The sequence below is a fragment of the Scyliorhinus canicula genome, chromosome 1 (assembly GCF_902713615.1).
Source record: "Scyliorhinus canicula chromosome 1, sScyCan1.1, whole genome shotgun sequence".
Classification (NCBI taxonomy): Eukaryota; Metazoa; Chordata; class Chondrichthyes; order Carcharhiniformes; family Scyliorhinidae; genus Scyliorhinus; species Scyliorhinus canicula.
In genome coordinates, this window is record NC_052146.1 from 40,634,148 (window position 1) to 40,653,774 (window position 19,627).

The 19,627-nt window shown below is 41.9% G+C and overlaps 1 protein-coding gene across 2 annotated transcripts in view; it reads left to right on the forward strand.

Moving 5' to 3' along the window:
• The window catches only part of anapc7 (anaphase promoting complex subunit 7), a 45,372-nt gene extending 33,948 nt beyond the window's left edge, over positions 1-11,424 (forward strand). The window contains exons 9-12 of one of the 2 annotated variants that reach the window (XM_038789080.1): positions 1,707-1,903; positions 4,197-4,421; positions 7,671-7,821; positions 10,115-11,424. In XM_038789080.1, the coding sequence (XP_038645008.1) occupies positions 1,707-1,903; positions 4,197-4,421; positions 7,671-7,821; positions 10,115-10,304 (763 nt within the window). In that variant the 3' untranslated portion in view covers positions 10,305-11,424. The remainder of the gene's footprint in view (positions 1-1,706; positions 1,904-4,196; positions 4,422-7,670; positions 7,822-10,114) is intronic. The other variant, XM_038789088.1, reaches the window with a different exon arrangement.
• Positions 11,425-19,627: the final 8,203 nt, after the last annotated feature.

A 19,627-nucleotide genomic window follows, 5' to 3' on the forward strand; every position in this document is an offset into this window, starting at 1 on the left:
TAAGGAGGATTCATGAGGATTGTGCAGTGGTGTGCTCTACATGGATTTTAGTAAGGCATTTGACAAGGCTACTCATGGCAGACTGGTCAGAAAAGTAAAAGCCTATAGAATACAGGGGAATATGGTGGGTTGGATCCAAAATTGACTCAGTGACAGGAAACAAAAATGATTGAAGGATGTTTTAGCGAATAAAGGGTGGTTTCTAGTGGGGTTCCAAAGGGCTCAGTTTTTGCTACCACTGCTGTTTGTGGTATATATTAAAGAGCTGAGCTTAAATGAGAGACGTATGATTGGGAAATTTGCAGGTGACATAAGAATTGACAGATAATGAAGAGGGTAGCTGTGGACTCCAGAATGAAATTAATGGTTTGGTTGAGTGGTGGAAAAGTGGCAAATAGAATTCAATCTGGAGAAGTGCGAGGTTATGAAGCAAGCAAATGCTCAATTGGGGTAGAGGGATAGAGGAAGTGAGAGACCATGTCCACACGTTGAAGATGGCAGTACTGGTAAAGAAAGTGAAAAGAAGGCATATGGAAATCTTTCCTTTATTGCATGAGGTAAAGGACTCAACGCTGGAACCGTATTACTACGACCCCCTGACTAGTGCACAGTCAATTCCAGCCCTACTTGACCCGGAGTCACAACACAGTTGAAATTAATAAGTAATTCTTAGAAAACACCCAATAACTACAGCCACCAGGTTTGGAAAGTTACATACAATTAATTTTATTAATAACGATAACTATAATTTAATATGCAGTAAATACAACAGGTTAACTATTATCTAATTCCTAACCCCACCCCCTCTATAACTTGTTCCACACTCTAGACATGCACACAAGACAGACAAATGAACACAGAGGGGGAAAAGAGGGATGTAAAAGTAAAAAGGTTAAGAGTCTTTTGTTTCAGATGGTTATCTTCTTCATGCCTTCCTCCAGTCTAGGCTTTCAGTTTGCGGTTTCTGGTTTCAGCCTGTAGTGATTTTCACTGTAGACTCATTCAGGTCTCTGCAGTTTCAGAAATACAGCAGCTATGCAGTTTTAATAGAGAAAGCAAGAGCGAGAGTGAGAGAAAGCTTCTCTGAGCATCCAGGATCCAAATGTGCTTTCCATAGTTCTTTGAAAAATCATCCACTTGGGTAGGATCTGATCACCACCTATTACCGCAGTGACAGAATACATCCTTTTGGCCTATTCATTAGCCAACAGCCAGTCAATCGAACAGAATCCCACCGATCTCTTGAGTTTTGCTGTCCAAAGGCTAGCACAGTGTACTATGTTCTAACTTTGAGTTCCCCACTTCCTCTGCTCGACTTAACGATATATGTCCATTAAGCATCCATGGATCGAAATGATAACGACAAAAATAAAGAAAGGGGAAATAAGGGAATCAATAGGAAGGGCCCTTACAGTATTAAACACAGCTAGAGTTGTGCATACAGTTCTGGTCACCACATGACAGGAAGAACTTAATTGTTCTGGAGAGTGTATAGAAGAGATTTACTTTTCAGCGAGCGTGCATCCAATGCATTTGCACTTGTGCAGTTGATGTGACTTAACCAAACTCACAGGAAGTACCGTGCAGCTCATGCAGTGCATCTTTTGCAGTAAATATTTGAGCAAAAAGTGGTGCCACTCACAGTTGAATATGTTTTAGTCTATTAGGAATGTTATCTGTTTGTTTCTTTGCCTTTCTGTCCATAGGTATCAGTGTTTGTACAGCAAACGATATTCACGTGCACTGTACCTTGGAGCAAAAGCAATTCAGTTGAATAGCAACAGTGTACAAGCCTTGTTATTAAAGGGTGCTGCTTTGCGAGCCCTGGGCAGAATCCAAGAAGCTATCATTCATTTCAGAGAAGCAATGCGCCTTGCTCCCTGCAGAATGGATTGCTATGAAGGCAAGTTTCTTATTAACATCTATTAAGGGTGTAGTTAAGTTATATAAAATTCATGTGTAAATAGTGGCAAAGCAGAAAAGTTTTGAATTCTGTATTTGATCTATAGTTTGCTGTTGTATTATTTGACATTGAGAACAGAGCTTCAGTGGCTTTCGGCAGATCAAGAAAAAATGTCACAACTTGCCCAATCTCTATATATTGTAATAATATATGTGTACCTTTGAATGAAAAGTAGTCTTTGTATTCCTTAATAGGGAGGTGCCATTTTAACTTTGTCCGTAAATACCTGTTAGGAACATAGGAGGAAGGGTTGGTCATTCGGCCTGTCAAGCCTGCCTGCCATTCAGTTTCATAATGACTGATCATCTACCGCAATGCCAACGTTTGTATGCAACAATCCATTTGTCATGATGCCTGTGGCATTTTAAAATGAAATTTTCTAATGAATATGCCAGTCATCCTGAAATATTTTGGTTGCTCTGAGTCTGCAAGTAATTTCAGGCTCTGGTCCTTTAGGTGGCAACAGAGCAAAATGGTCAGTCTGCCTTGTTTGCAGGGGGAGGAAATGTTTTCTTCCCTAATAGAAGTTCACTGAACTGAATTTTAAACTTTTGAACTGGATTTTATTTAAATAGTATTACTCTTTCCTGTTACATTTTCTCTTCTTCCTCCCCCACTTCACTCCATCTCCATTTTTCTTAGTCGGATATTTTGCCTCCTGCTTTGCCTCTGCAGCTAGAAGTTGGTCTTGGACTTGCTCAGCTCTTGCCACAGCCCCTGCATTATCTTACTGCAATGTTACTGTTCCGGGTGACAATCTGTACCCTTCTCTCTACATCATTTCATCCAGGACAGTCTGCCAGTTTTTCCTTCCATTGGTCCCAGTTTTGCATGTTGGTGCATCATTTCAGCCATTGGCACTATCCCAACACCAATGCAATAATCTTCTGCACAGTTTGGGCTCTCTCTCTTTCGCTCTCGCTCTCACTTTCGCTCTCGCTCCCCCTCCCCCACCCCCCTGACATCTGCTGACTGGTGAGCTTGATCCTGTTCAATTTCAGTCTATTCTCATCTCTTAAAGAATATTTAAAATAATTTATTTTAAAATATTACTTCTACTTCTACAAACATTTTTTTATTCTCAATACATGATGTTCATGCTTTCCCACCTGCTTTTTCCCTCTCGCCAATACACCATTTACACTCTCACCCTTCCTCACCCTGACCCCTTTGCTTTAAGCATTGAAAGCAATAAGAAATGTGACCCCTGATTATAATGAGATAGGCGTGAAAGTGATGAATGATAAAAGGAAGTGATCACTGATGGCTTAGTACCATTATACCCAACCTTCTAATCCTCCCCTGCCTGAAGATGTTGCTTGGCTTCAGCTTCTAGTGTTTATGCAAGATTGACCTGTATGCAATAAAGTTCTTTTCATAAACACAAATGAAAAAACAACAGCCAAGTTGTTAGCAGAGTGGTTATGTGGCTGGACTAATAATCCAGACACCTGGACTAATGATCTGGAGGTATGAGTTTAAAATCTACCACATCGGGAATTCTGTTACTTTAAATCTGGAATTAAAAAGATGGCATCAGTAATAGTGACCATGTAACTTCTGCATTGTCTAAAAGCCCATCTGGCATACTAATTTCTTCAAGGAAGGAAACCTGCCATCTGTGCCCAGTTTGGCCCATATGTGTCTCCAGTCCCGTAGCAGTGTGGTTGACCCTTGACTGCCTTCTGAAATTACCGAACAAACCATCCAGTTCTGTCAAGCATCTATGATAACAGACTGCAACAGTTCAAGACAGCGACTCACTACCACCTTCTCCAAGGCAATACCAGTGACGCCCGCATCCTTCAAATGAATAAAAATTAAAACAATAACTTTAATAGTCATATGCATTGCATTTTCTTAATAACCTGTATGGTGGAAATTCTCATTTCCCCTCTGCCTCGAGTACTAATCCAAAATTGAAGTGACTTGTTTCTGGTTTCACGGAGAGGATTTGAGAAAGTAAATACCATTCATAATTTCAAACACCCAGAAGATCATCCCCTTCTTTTAACCTTCTCTGGTCCAGTGACAACTGCACAAGTTTGTTTTTAGATGCCTCATCAGGGAGCCTTTGTACTAGTTTTAAATACATAACTTGTTGTAACTTCAGAACATTACCATGATGGCAAGTACAGTATTTGTTTAACAATTCCTTAGTTATCTAATGTTTAAAATTTTAACAAATGTTCCCAAGTCTCCGTTGAACCACCATCTTAATTTGTGGCTGCAGGTCTAGTTGAATGCTATTTGGCTTCAAACAGCATACGAGAAGCAATGGTGATGGCGAATAATGTCTTCAAAACACTGGGTCCAAATGCCCAAACCTTGACCCTTTTTGCCACTGTATGCTTGGAAGACCCAATGACGCAAGAGAAAGCAAGGACACTGTTGGATAAAGCTCTGGCACAGAAATCTGATTACCTGAAAGCAGTGGTGAAAAAGGCAGAACTTTTGAGTAAGTTATATGAAAATGAAATGAAAATCGCTTATTGTCACAAGTAGGCTTCAATGAAGTTACTGTGAAAAGCCCCTAGTCGCCACATTCCGGCGCCTGTTCGGGGAGGCTGGTACGGGAATTGAACCATGCGGCTGGCCTGCCTTGGTCTGCTTTAAAAGCCAGCGATCTCATTTGTATCAGAAGAATTGATCATGATAAACAACGGTATAATTAAACTTAATCTTCTGGGCATGTTCCACCCTGAAGAATTAATACAATTTCAAATTAAGCTTTAATTGTGATTGAAATTAAGGGAGAGGGGAAAATACATTCACCAATATGTTGTACCCCATCAATGGACTTCAGCTTGTGCCTTCGATTACAGTGAAAATCTTGAATATGAACAAGTCATTCATTTTTTAACACCCCCCCCCCCCCCCTCAACTCCATCTTCCAACACCCCAGTAACTCAAACCCCCCCCCCGGGGCAGCTCACGGTAACCAGCTCTTTAAAGTGTAATATAAACAGACCCCATCTGTTGTGGAACCCCTTACTTACCCCCCCCCCTCGAAATGAACTAGACCTTCTCCAAGTACTGGAACTCTCAAGTCCCTCAGCCATACTTTGGCACAGGGTGGGAAGGCTGACTTCCACCACAAGATGACCCGCCTGTAAGCAGCCAGCAAGGCGAAGGCAAAATCTGCTCCCGCTTCCATCTGCAGCTCGGGCCTTGCCGGCATTAGAAGTGGACTTTCACATTAAATCAATGACTTCTAATTGATTGCACAAGAACTTGAAGGACACCATGTTGAGGATACATTTACAGTCTCCTGTCAGTGGTTACACTGCACCATCTTACACATGTACAGTGGTGTAATTGAAGCCTGGCAAATTTCACATGGTTCCATTACAATAAGGAATGTGACTCAAAGATACTGTCAAAAGAAATGTAAAAGCCCTCGCCATCAGTCGTGACAAATGGGAAAGCCCTAGCTGGTGACAGATGCAGCTGGCAGCACCAGCTGTGGACAGGAGTTCATACAGAATGATGTGTGGTTTCAGAAGCTCTAAAACAGATGCCAGCCCTGCAAGCAAGACATCCGCAGATATCATCCCACATCACTGGCAAGGGACCACTTCATCATGGCATTAGTGACAGACTTTGCCTTCTCAGAATTGGCTCATTTAGCCATCAAAAATAGTGGAGCAGATGTTCTCATCTGACCTCACCAAATTCAGTGGCTGCATTTACATCATCTTTCGTGGATGGAAGAAAGCCAATTTAAAAAAAAAAATAAAAAAAAAAATTTAGAGTACCCAATTCTTTTTTTACCAATTAAGGGGCAATGTAGTGTGTCTAACTCACCTACCTTGCACATGTTCACTGGGAAAATGTGCACACTCCACATGGACAGTGACCCGGGGCCAGGATCGACCCAGTGTCCTCGGCACCGTGAGGCAGCAGTGCTAACCACTGTGCCACCGTGCTACCCGAAGAAAGTCAATAATCATGAATAATTATAGTGGAAAAGCTTGACAGTTCTTGCAAACAATGAGACCTAACATAATTTCAGTTCTTTTCATTTAGAATGTAACATGGATTTTTATATACTTTATGAAAAAACTGGACATTCTGCCTGCTGTTCAAAAATTTCCACAGCTTGTCTATAACAACACATTGTCAAAAATGGAAGAGTGTGAAGAATTTAATTAAAATAAGTTTTGTCAAACCCATATGGTGCTATGCCTTAAGTTTTATACTTTGTGGATTTTTTTTTCTCTAGAGGTTTTGGGGAAATTACGAAGGAAACTGTGTGTACATTTTGCTTGACGCGAGTGGCCAGAATTTGTTTCCATTTTTTAAAAAAACTACTCTGGCCACCTTAATCCTGTAAAGTTTGGCTGAACCATTTAATGAAAAGAAAGTTACAAGGCGTTTTGGAAATTAGGTTTGCAAATGCTAAAGAATAAATTTCCAAACTGCGTGTTGTTTATATCACATTTTATTAAATATCATTAACCTATATTCACAGAATCACAGAAAAATAGTACAGAAAGGGCCCTTCGGCCTATTGAGTCTGCACTGCTGCATGAAAGGCACCTGATCTGCTAATCCTAATACCATTTGCCAGCACTTGGCCTATAGTCTCGAATATTAAGACGTACCAAGTGCTTATCCAGGTACTTGTTAAAGGATGTGAGGCAACCCGCCTCTACCACCCTCCCAGGCAGTGCGTTGCAGACTATCACCACCCTCTGGGTAAAAAATCCCCTCTTGATTCTCCTGCCCCTCACCTTGAACTTGTATCCCCTCGTAACTGACCCTTCAACTAAGGGGAACAGCTGTTCTCCACCCACTCTGTCCGTGCCCCTCATATATTCCCAAGTTTTGTGAGAGGTATGACAGATAAAGATGTATGACAGATAAAGATGTAAAAACTATTCAATAAGTAAGAATTAAATATTTGCCAGATCAGAATCTAATTTTAGTTTTCTTTATATGTTTAAATTCTTGGAATAAACATAAATATATTTCTAGGCATTGCATTATTAATTGCCCAATTCTGGTAATAACCATTAAGTTGAGTATTCAAGTTTTATAGGCTAAATTTTAGTGTATATTAAAAGCTAATTGGGAGGTTTAATGCTCTGCATTTTGAGAAAAAAAGTATTGAGGTATTAATTCATGGTAAAAAGACTGAATTCATAAATAGTTGATTCTCAATTTCAAATTCTCCATCTGGAAGCAGCTCAAACAAAGGGAAAATGCTTCTCCATCGATGGGAAAGGCAAACTTGAGTCACAAATGAGCATAGTAGCACTGTGGCTTCACAGCGCCAGTGTCCCAGGTTCGATTCCCTGCTGGGTCACTGTCTGTGCGGAGTCTGCACGTTCTCCCCGTGTCTGCGTGGGTTTCCTCCGGGTGCTCCGGTTTCCTCCCACAGTCCAAAGACGTGCGGGTTAGGTGGATTGGCTATGATAAATTACCCTTAGTGACCAAAAAGATTAGGAGGGGTTATTGGGTTATGGGGATAGGGTGGAAGTGAGGACTTAAGTTGAACGGTGCAGATTTGATGGGCCGAATGGCCTCCTGCACTGTGTTCTATGTCTATGTATACCATCTAGTGCTTGAAAACCTGCCTAATGCCAGAGAGATTGAAGGAATGGTATTAAAATCCAGCCATAATTAAAATAACTTTGTATTCTGTGCTGTGAATGTTTGAAGATGTGTGAATGGTTTCTAAAATCTCATTCATTCATGATAGGTCGAGAACAGAAGTATGAAGAAGGTATAGCTCTTCTGAGAAATGCACTGGCTAATCAGAGTGTTTGTGTTCTACATCGAATGCTTGGAGATTTTCTGGTAGCTGTAAGTGATTACCAGGAAGCAATGGATCAGTACAGCATTGCATTAAGGTATGTTTTCTTTCTAAACATCGTCTAATTGGTATTTAGAAATTGCAGGGGCAGCACGGTGGCGCAGTGGGTTAGCCCTGCTGCCTCACGGCGCCAAGGTCCCAGGTTTGATTCCGTCTCTGGGTCACTGTCCATGAGGAGTTTGCACATTCTCCCGTGTTTGTCTGGGTTTTACCCCCACAACCCAAAGATGTTCAGGCTAGGTGGATTGGCCACGCTAAATTAGATTACCCCTTAATTGGGAAAAAATGAATTGGATACTCTAAATTTGAAAAAGAAAAACAAAATTGCAGGTGAGGTGGGTGGGCACGGTAGCGCAGTGGTTAGCACTGCTGCCTCACGGCACCATGGACCCGGGCTCAATCCCGGCCCCGGGTTCCTGTCCGTGTGGAGTTTGCACATTCTTCCCATGAGTGCGTGGGTCTCACCCCCACAACCCAAAGATGTGCAGGGTAGGTGAATTGGCCATGCAAATTGTAAAAGAAAAAACGAATTTGCAGGTGCGGACAAATGAGCTGACGAGATTTTGAAACATGTATAACATGTATAAATATCACAATCAAATGAATTTAGATCCTTTCTAATATACGTTTGTGCTCAATTGCGGTGTTGAGAGGATTTTGACAGTTTTTAGTCATTGAGCAGCAATTAAGCAGTTTTGAGATGTTTGGAGGAATGCTGCACTTGTCTGAAGATTGCCCAGGTGCAGCTTGACAAATTATGGAAGACTCTGGTTTCCCATCCTCTGAGGCTCATTCAAAATACCTTAACATTATGCAATGTAATGTCGCTGTGTCTATAAAGAAATTATTGCAATCAGGCATAGTTTATAAAAGTGGAGTGGAGAGTGCTCATATTGGGTAATTATGATTTCTTAGTGAACAAGTCAGTAATGCTATTGATAACTCGGTGATTGATTCTTGTTAAGAGCTAGATGTTCATGACATTCTAGAAGGTGTCTATTTTTTTTAACTGCCCTGGGACTATGCCCAGCCCTACAGTTGTGTGATGAAAATAGGAACATAAGATTAAGTAAGCAATGTCAAACATTTCAAGAATTAGTTCACAATTCACAGTGAATATCCATTGCCTTAAGAATCTTTGGAATTCTCTACTCCAGAAAGTTTTGGATGCGTGAATTCAGCACATTTGAGGCAGAGATTGATTGATAGATTTTTGGGTATTAAGGGAACCGAGGAATATGGGGTTAGTGCAGGAAAGTGACACAGCAGTCATGATCATTTTAAATTGTGGAAGAGGCTTGAAAGACTTACTCCAGAAATTATTTCTTATGTTCTAATAGTATGGTGATGAGCAAGGAACTCCATATGAGAGAGGTCACTATTCCTTAACCACTGAGAGACACAGACCACTGGGGTGTACCACAAGGGCAGTCTCCTTTTTATATTTGTATTCGAGAATTTGTCTCTTTTCAATTTTGTTATCTTCTTGTTATTCAGGAAATCGACACTTTTCGGGTTTTCTAAATACCCTGTGTGCTGAGCCATAAGTATCAGGAATGTTCAGGCTTATTTTCTGGTTTGTGTTTACTTAGTTGGTATCAACTAACATAGCTGCAAGAGTGCCACATTTAGTTCAAGAGCCTAAAACTGGGGTAGACCATTATCATAGTGCTCCCTGCTGCAATAAACCTGTTTGGATAAGATGATGGAAGTATCAGGCTTGGCTGCTTCCCACCGCTGATTAGCCCATTCATTTTTTTGGTCTCTAATATGAATTTGTACGCACTACCAGAGAGTTACTGCCACCCATAGAGCCATACCTCAGCCTAAGTCGCCACCTTGTGAAGAAGGGTTGAGAGAAATAAATAATCAAAAGTGTGGAGACTGGGGATTGATGGTTTTCTTTTTGAGACAGAAAATTAATTTTACTAACTTCATTCCTGGATTAATGTTTCATTTGAGTGTCATCATACCCACATTTTTAAGGAGGTTGCAGACTGTTATTTGTTTTCAGATACTAGAACTACAAATTTTGCAACTGGTGTATTACCCAGTTCATTTCCTTTTAATGTGTACTGAAATAGTTTGCAAAGTACCAACAGGATGCATTATTTAAAATAATGCTGAATTTGTTGTTTTTGAATATTATCACTTACATTCTGAAGCTTTCAACTTTAATTAAAATATCTTGGTTTTCTCTCCCCCTCCAAACCTCTGTACTGAGACCTGCACCTTATGGTCATGCCAATAATATTGAAACATACTCTCTTTGTTTTACCCAGGAAGCAGTAATTTTAAAAGTAATTGGTTAGTTACTTTTCCATTTACAGCATGGATCCCAATGATCAGAAGTCTTTGGAGGGAATGCAGAAGATGGAGAAAGAAGAAAGTCAGACTGAGGCAGCACAAGAGGAGGATGTGGATGACATGGAAGGTAGTGGAGAAGAAGGGGACCTGGAGGGAAGTGACAGTGAGACTGCACAGTGGGCAGATCAAGAGCAGTGGTTTGGCATGCAGTGAAAGAAGCCTCAAGATCCTTACAAATAATGCCTTGAGCCTCTTCAAATGAACTGATGTTTTTGGAATCCGTGCTTCTGCTATTCCCCAAATAGGTCGGATTTTATAAATTAATTATAATCACTGATTCACAATACAGAGGGAAATACATTCTCAGAATATCAACTTTTATTTCATACGGTACATTTCTACTGTGACAATACGTTTTTGTACAGATTTGGTTTTATTGCTTTACAATAGTCCTGTCCTCCCTCCATAATGTTAATCCAGGCCAGTTAACTGATGTGACATTGGACTGGGCTTGTGCGAAATATTCTTGATGCTGAGTATTGTTTATAATTTACATATTTCAGTTTGAGAATGTTCACCTTTCAAATTGATGAAAGCAACAAAATTAACCTAATGTTTTGGGTAAAGAGATTACTTCAATTCCAGCTACACAAAGTTCTGGATGCTGAAATGCTTAAGCAATATTTTAATTCATGAAAGCTTAAAATTTAACCTGGGGTGGCCAAGAAAGGGATATTTAAATATATATATATATATACTACACATATATATATATATATATATTGTGAATCCTGAAGCTAAATTTTAAACAACAAGTGATGGATTTCTTATCAGCGTTGTGTTCAGAGATTTAAAATGTTGACTACCTTAGTTTTATTTTGAATTATTCTTCCTCTTTCTGTGGACTTTCCCATTGACACGATTTATATTTTCAATCCCAGATCCATTATCTGCTGGGGTTCTACATTTAAATTATTAAAACCAGGATTGACTTGAACATCTGCTCTGTAGCATTTGTTATTGGCTAGCTCCAGAATTAAATTCTGGACACTGCTGAACCCCACGTCACTAGACACTGTGGATCCTACAACTTATTACTTGTATTAAATCTTTTTGATAGCTGTGATGTTTTGTGTGTACTCACCAGCCAGTTCCTGCTAGAACATAATGTTTTGATATCTCTTATTGTGTATTTTGTAAAGTATGTGAAGGTGGAATAAAATTTTGCTGTACTAATTAAAATGTATACAATGTATACATAGCCATTATGAGCATCATTGTGTATGAAATGCACGTATTTTTTTCCTTTAAATAAAAAATAATGTCATTGTTAGCTTCTCATCTTTGGTGAAAGTTAATTACGTGCTGTTGGAAGTAACTTTACATTTGTGTGTGAAATTATTTAATTAGAAGTCTTGCTTTGGGTGTGCAGCAATAGTGTGTGTGGGAAAACAATAATCTCATTGTAAGGTGGTTGTCAACTTTGTTCTAATTCTCTCATGTAGACTGGTTAATTTTCCCACCAATAATACATCAACAACTCAAACCAGAGGGCAGCACGGTGGCCTAGTGGTTAGCACAACCGCCTCACGGCGCTGAGGTCCCAGGTTCGATCCCGGCTCTGGGTCACTGTCCGTGTGGAGTTTGCACGTTCTCCCCGTGTCTGCGTGGGTTTCGCCCCCACAACCCAAAATTGTGCAGAGTAGGTGGATTGGCCACGCTAAATTGCCCCTTAATTGGAAAAAATAATTGGCTAATCTAAATAATAAAAAAAAAACAACTCAAACCAGACCTGCTGGTCATGTTGCTCAATTTTCTACATTCCCTTAAAATTCCATTAAAAATACTAATCATCAATCAATACCTGCCACAAATCAATTACTTCAAACTGCTTTTGCTGGCATTTCATTTTCTGGCTTTGTTCAGTGTACACAGAGAGCTCAGCGGTTATGTAAGTTGTACTTTAAACATAATAAGGACAATACCGTAACAGTCATGCATTCACAGTTAATGATGGTGAGTTGCATGCAGCAGAAAAAAAAATAAAAGCGAGGGTTTTTTAATAATTAAATGGATCTTTGCTCAAAATGCAGTCCATCTATTCTATATTGTTGATCTCTGCCTCTGCAAACTGTTCTGAATTCCTGACTCTCTGTTTACCTCCAACTAACTGCCATCACTTCATGTTCTCTGCCTTTTCTCTCCCACGAGCACTCCTTTTACCCATGAAGCCTGTTCATTATCTTAACTGAGCTCCTGACTGCCTAGTTTCACCTTCTTAGCCCCAGACTCATCTTCTGGCACTATTCCTATCTCCTTCCAAGCTGACATAGTCAGTCCCTGCTCAAGAAACCCACTCAACCTTTTCACTCCAATTAGAGATAGCTACAAGTCCCTGTTTTAAGTCACTTTGGCGTTTGTCAGTTTGTGTTTCACATCAGTTTTGTTTTGACATCATTTTGTGTCAGGCCTGATATAGGGTTGTGTGACCTGATCTGCATCATTTTAGAGCAGTCTCAGTTTTACAGGGTGACACAGTAGCACAGTGGTTAGCATTGTTGTTTCACAGGGTCCCAGGTTTGATTCCTGCTTGCGTCACTGTCTGTGCGGAGTCTGCATGCGCTTCCTGTGTTTGTAGGTTTCCTCCCACAATTCCCGAAAGATGTGCTGTTAGGCAAATTGGACATTCTGAATTCTTCCTCTGTGTACCCGAACAGGCGCCGGAGTGTGGCAATAGGGGATTTTCTGCTGCCTCATGACGCCGAGGTCCCATGTTCGATCCCGGCTCTGGGATGCATCTACCGAAAAGTAAATGTAAACTATTTCAACTTGGAGGGTATGTTTTTTTTTCTGATGAGGGAGGTCCTACAGAATCATACTATATTAGTTGTAATCGGTAAATCTGATTTGCTTAACATTTCACTTAAAACTGCACTTTAAAGAACATATTTAGAGTACCCAATTTTCTTTTTCCAATTGAGGGGCAATTTAGCGTAGCCAATCCATCTAATCTTCATGCCTTTGGGTTGTGGGGGTGAAACCCATCCAGACACTGGGAGAATGGGCAAATTCCACACAGACAGTGACCCAGGGCTGGGATCGAACCCGAGTCCTCAGTGCCACAGGCAGCGGTGCTAACCACTGCACTACCATGCTGCCCGTTAATAGGGTAGTTAAGGTGGCATATGGGACACTTGCCTTTTTCAGTTATAAGAGCTGGGAGGTTTTGTTGAAGTTGTACAAAACTTTGGTTAGACCACAGCTGGAGTACTGTTCTTCCTACGGTTCTGGCTGCCTCACTGTAGGAAAGATATGATTGCATTGCAAAGGAGATTCACCAGAATGTTTCCTGGGATGGAGCATTTGAGCCATGAAGAGAGGTTGGCTAGGCTTGGGTTGTTTTCTTTAGAGCAGAGACGGCTGAGAGGGGCCCGATTGAGGTGTATAAGATTGAAGGGTATGGACATAGTGGACAGGAAGCCCTTAGTTGAAGTGTTGCAGTATTATTGGTACAGACTCAATGGGCCTCTTCTGTACCTTATCATAAAGCTCTTGCTCTCTGAGGTGCTGAAATATGCAAGTGCTTTTAACTATGCTCTTTATGTGAGTGTTGATCTAGTTCCACGCCTGACTCACAGTAAACAGCACCCTGAACACTTTTTTAATGTTACTGAGATGACTTGATTTTTGCACCTAGTGTGAAGAGGCTATTAATAAGTGCATTACATGGGGGCGCTGAGCTTTGGCAAGCAAGACCCAACCATGTCAAGGACCTGGTCAGTGACTATTTGATATGTTGGGAAATAAAGACTAAAAATATAAATGTTTTATTATTGTACAGTAACTCGAATAAAATACTTTGGGTAAAGTAAGCAAACAAATGTAGAGTGGGTAGTGGTGAAGCGTTTTCACCAATGATGCCAACAGATAACTGCAATGACAATGTGATCAAGATTGAACTAATTAGTTCATGGTTCAAGCTTCTGAGAAAATGAATTTGTACAATTGCAAATGGAATGAACCAGAACAATGGAAAGTGTAGCTTTTTCCATTAAACAAGTAACTCTTGATGCATTTAAGAGTGGTAACCTGATGGTTTTATTAATACCATTGATACTGGGTTTGATCTCCAAAAAAAAGCACCGTTAGTAAGTGTCTACGTTTCTACCTGTGACTAACCTGGTTTTACAATCACTGATAATCATCAACTATACTGAGCCATTTAATAGTTTAGTTGGGGTACACTGGTCAGTTTCTTCAAGAATTATATACTTCCTCCTCTGCCAACATTTTCAAAAATGTCTATGAATTCCTGTGGGCCCAAGAGAGTGAGTGCAATTGGAAGAGGTCCCACAAACAGCATACAATTTGCCAGACAGTCTATTCTTTAATCGTGGTGTTGGTCAGGACCTCTCACTCTTTTGCATTCACCTTGAAACACCAGCTGAGGCCACAGTTTGAAAGCTCCTCAAACATGGCATATCCAACATTGCAAGACTCCCGTACTAACACTGAACTTCTGCTATGTGGTTTAAATCCACAATCAGCCAGAACTGATACCTGAATCGTATTAGCAAATATACCTGATGCCTGTGTCTTTCGCTATCCATAATGTATTACGGTAAGTTTCTTAAACATTGTTCGATTAATTGTTCTGATAATGTTGGAAGCTGTTGTGGAAATGAGAAACATGGATGCATGATTGTCAACTGCTCCAGTTTAATCTTTGATATGCAAGTGTCATCAACAGTACCTACTTCCAAAAACAAGCTTGGTTATTTAACACAATGGGAGGTATTCAATACATAAAGTTTAAAAATGCAAGTAAATAAATGGTAATTATTATTATACATCTTCCTTCCTGCCTTAGACTGTTCAGAATGCTGCAATTTACTTATAAACTTCCAAAAGCACAGGATATATTGTGCAAGATATATTGAATTGGTTTCTATTACATTTACTTTAGGTGTTACCTTTTTGGGATGTTTTACTACAAAGGTGCTATATGAATGCAAGTTGTTGTGGATTTGTAGAATGTTTTTTCTCAGCTATTTATTTTATTGTTCCCATTCAAGCTGATACTTTTGAGTTTCATTCATCTTCCTCCCCAAAGGTTTATTTATGTTCAGATATGTAGATCAGCCCAGTGGGGTCAAACTGGAAATAAAGAATTTTTAGTTCATTGTATGAGATCGTAAACTATTCAATGCTGTTTGTCATTTTTACAAAATATTTTCTTGACATAGTGAATCGGATTTTTAAAAGCCAAAATTACATCGCAACACTATTGAATGAATCACTACAACAGAACAAGGCCGCTTTAAATTCCATCTCCATTGGCCATTTTTGTGATTGAAATATTCTCCTAGCAGATAACTAGTTACATTGGCAATGGCCTATATTCCACTAATAGCACTGCCTGGGGATTGAGTTCAGCAGTACAGTCGTACATTTTGTGATTCAGAAAATGTGTATGAACATTTGCTGATGATTCAGCCACTTCTTAAAAGAGACTAGCACAAGCATGGACTATGAGAAGCCAAGACAGTCACAAATTCGGAGAACAGGAAATCACTCTAAAGGGGAGAAGCTGAGGATGGGAAAGAAGGGAATCAAGAAACCCCCATTTCAGAGGCCCCCACCCTCCCATCATATTCTCTACATTACCAACTTCTCCCATGACATATTAGCCCCTTCCCACCTGCAATCAGCTCCCTCTAGATGGCAACAGTGAGCTGCAGATTTTTCCAACTACTGATGTCTTTGTGCTGGGAAATTTCATAGAATCCCGACAGTGCAGAAGGAGACCATTCTGTCCATCGAGTCAGCCCAACCCTCCAAAAGCAGGTCACACCGCTCCCGCCCTATCCCCATAACACCACCTAAGCTTTTGTATACAAAGGAGCAATTTAGCATAGCCAATCCACCTAACCTTTCTTTGGACTGTGGGAGGAAACTGGAGCACAAGGAGGAAACCCACACAAACAGAGCAGACGAATATGTAAAGTTAAAACGCATGTGATTACAGATAGAGTCTTGAGATGGATAGAAAACTGGCTAGGAGACAGGAAGCAAAAAGTTGGAATAAATGGGTCTTTTTCTGATTGGCAGGCAGTGACTAGTGGGGTACTGTAGGGATCGGTGCTAGGACCCCAACTGTTCACATTATATATTAATGATTTGGACTAAATATTATCTCCAAATTGGCAGTTGATACAAAGTTGGGTGGGAGGGTGAGCTGTGAGGAGGATGCAGAGATGCTTCAGTGGGATTTAGACAGGCTGAGTGAGTGGGGACATGCATAGCAGATAGAGTAGCATGTGGATAAAGGTGAGGTTATCCACTTTGGTAGCAAAAATAAAGCAGATTACTATTTGAACAGGTGCATATTGAGGGAGGTGGATACTCAGTGAGACCTTGGTGTCCTCATGCATCAGTCCCTGAAAGTAAGCTCGCAGGTACAGCAGGCAGTAAAGGCGGCAAATGGTATGTTGGCCATCATAGCGAGAGGATTTGAGTATATGAAGAGAGATGTTTTACTGCAATTGTATAGGGAATTAGTGAGGCTACACTTGGAGCATTATGTGCAGTTTTGGGCCCTTATCTGCGGAAGGATGTTTTTACTATGGAGGGAGAGCAGTAAAGGTTTACCAGGCTGATTCCTGGGGTGGCGGGAAGAGGCCCATTGAGTCTGTACCAATAATACTGTCATATGAGGAGAGTCTAAATCGGTTAGGATTATATTCATTTGAGTTCAAAAGTGTGAGAGGGGATCTCATAGAAATGTACACAATTCTAACAGGATTAGTCAGGGTAGATTCAGATATTCCTGATGGGGGGGGGGGGGGTCCAGAACAAGGGGTCATAGTTTGAGGATAAGGGGTAAACCTTTTAGGACTGAGGTGAGGAGAAATGTCTTCACTCAGAGAATCTTGGGATGAAGAGATATCGGGGGGGGGGGGATCAGGGTTTGACATGGGGGAGAATGTGTAAACTCCACACAGATAGTCACCCAAGGTCGGAATCGAACCCAGGTCCCTGGCAGTGCTAACCACTGTGCCACACCCATGATTAATGTAACCCTATGATGAAACTGGGTTGGAATCCCTACAAGTGACTGGTCTGATTTTATATCAAGTGACATAGGCAGCATCACCGTGTGGCATTTGCTCAAGCTATGATCCATAGAATCCCGACAGTGCAGAAGGAGGCCATTCAGCCCATTGAGTCTGCACCAACCCTTCAAAAGAGCACTCTACCAAGGTCCTATCCTCGCGCATTGATCATGGCCGATCCACTTAACTTGCACAACTTTGGACACGAAGGGGCAATTTAGATGGCCAATCCACTTGCACATGTTTGGACTGTGGGAGGAAACCGGAGCACCCAGAGACAACCCATGGGGAGAACGTACAAACTCCACACAAACAGTCACTCAAAGCCGGAATCGAACCCGGGTCCCTGGCGTGTGAGGCAGCAGTGCCCTGTGCCACCTAAATATATAAATGTAGAATATAAGTGAGCTAACCACTGTGTCACTGTGCTATTCTTGGAGGATGATGTTACAAATTAACTAACTTGTCCTTGTGCCACCCTAATAATGTTTTTATAGCTCACTTTAGCAGAGACAAATTGCTTGCAAAGCTTCATAATTAAATTGCCCACTTCAGTTTCTTTGTACTCAGCATCTTACTCTGAGAATATAGGGTGGAATTCTCCGCTCCCCACGCCGGGTGGGAGAATCGCGGGAGGGCCGGGTGACTCACGACACGCCCCCCTGGCACCCCCCCGCGATTCCCCCCCCGCTCAGAAGAATTAATGCTCGCCGTTTTTCATGGCGACCGGCGATTCTCCGGTCAAGCGGCCTGCCGTTCCCGACCGGTTCACGACGGCAGCAACCACACCTGGTCGCTGTCGTCGCGAACATGGGCACCAAATGCTCGTTTGAAGCTTGTGGGGGCGGAGAGGGGAGTGAGCACCACGGCCATGCTCGGGAGGGGACTGGCGTCTCAAAGCGACGCACTCTTTCCCCTCCGCCGCCCTGCAAGATCAAGCCGCCACGTCTGGCGGGGCAGCGAAGGGGAAGACGGCAACCGTGCATGCGCGACTTGGAGCCGTTAGTCGTCGTGACGTCAGCCGCGCATGCGCGGATTGGAGCCGGCCAATCTAAGCTACTCCCTGTACATACGACTGTGTGGCAAAATTTTGTTCCAACTCCATCTACAAGTTTGCTGACGATACGGCCATAGTGGGCCGGATCTCGAATAACGATGAGTCAGAATACAGGAGGGAGACAGAGAACCTAGTGGAGTGGTGCAGTGACTACAATCTCTCCCTCAATGCCAACAAAATTAAAGAGCCGGTCATTGACTTCAGAAAGCAAAATACTTGGTACACATGACAATGAACAAATCCAATCCAATCCAATCCAGAATCATTCAGGGAGGAAGGAGGAGGCGGTGACAGTGGGGAATGAGCTAAAACAGCAATAACCAAAGCAAGAGCCAGCATTGAAGAGGGAAGGTTCAAAACAGGCCTTCTCCACAGGCTCAGGTGAGAAGAATTCTTTCTCACATCTCTGCACACTTTACAAGAGAATTTGCAGGGGGGCAGGGTTGGGAAGGGGGTAATAGGTCTCAGGGGCTCAAGATGTGGGAGCTGGGGCGAGGGGGGCAGCGCATTAAAGGAAATGGGATCAAAGTTTTGCGTGTGTCTGGTCCAAGCAGCAAAGAACAGCAGCAGCATCAGCAGGAAGAACAGCAACATACCCCAGGGAAGCAGTGGCTGAAGGGGTGCATATGGAGAGTATAAAGGGTCCAGCCTCTTCACCATCAGGCAGTTGCCAACCCTCACTTTCGATTCACCAATGTGAAATGGAAAAAGTGCAATAACTTTCCCAATGCTTGATCACTTAACACAAGAACCCCACAAAGTGACATTAACAACATGGCGGCCAGTGTTCACATCACGTCTGTGAGGTGCTTTCCCCTATAGTTAAGTATAACGTACAGGCAGATGCTGGTGACTGCCTACCTGGGATGGGGATACCTATGCCAGGCACTCACCACTTGCAAAACCTGCGGTGCTGGCATCACTTCAGACAGTTTCTACCTCAGGGCATGACTCCACAGATGTTTCACCTGTCATAGGGGCCATGGAGGCGGATGAGGATGGTGTATCCATGTCGGGGGTGGCCCTCCTCATAGCATCAACCCTCTCATGATGCCCTTGCCTGTCTTGAGGGCAACACCCAGCTGGGGTACAGCTTACCACCACTCTGCTTCATGAGCTAGTTGCAACACTGACCAGTTCATGCTAGAGTGTTGGATGTATTCTGTGCACAGTTTCTGCACACACTCCGAGATCCTGCATAAGCCGTCCCATGAAATTGGCCACTCTTTCAATGGAAGAGCTCACTTACTCAAAGCACTGAGAAACACAAAATCTCAAGTAACTCCGACGCATCTCAGGTAGAGCCATCTATTTCATGACTCTCTTGGCTCTACATTTCATAGAGTTTCACAGAAATTTCATAG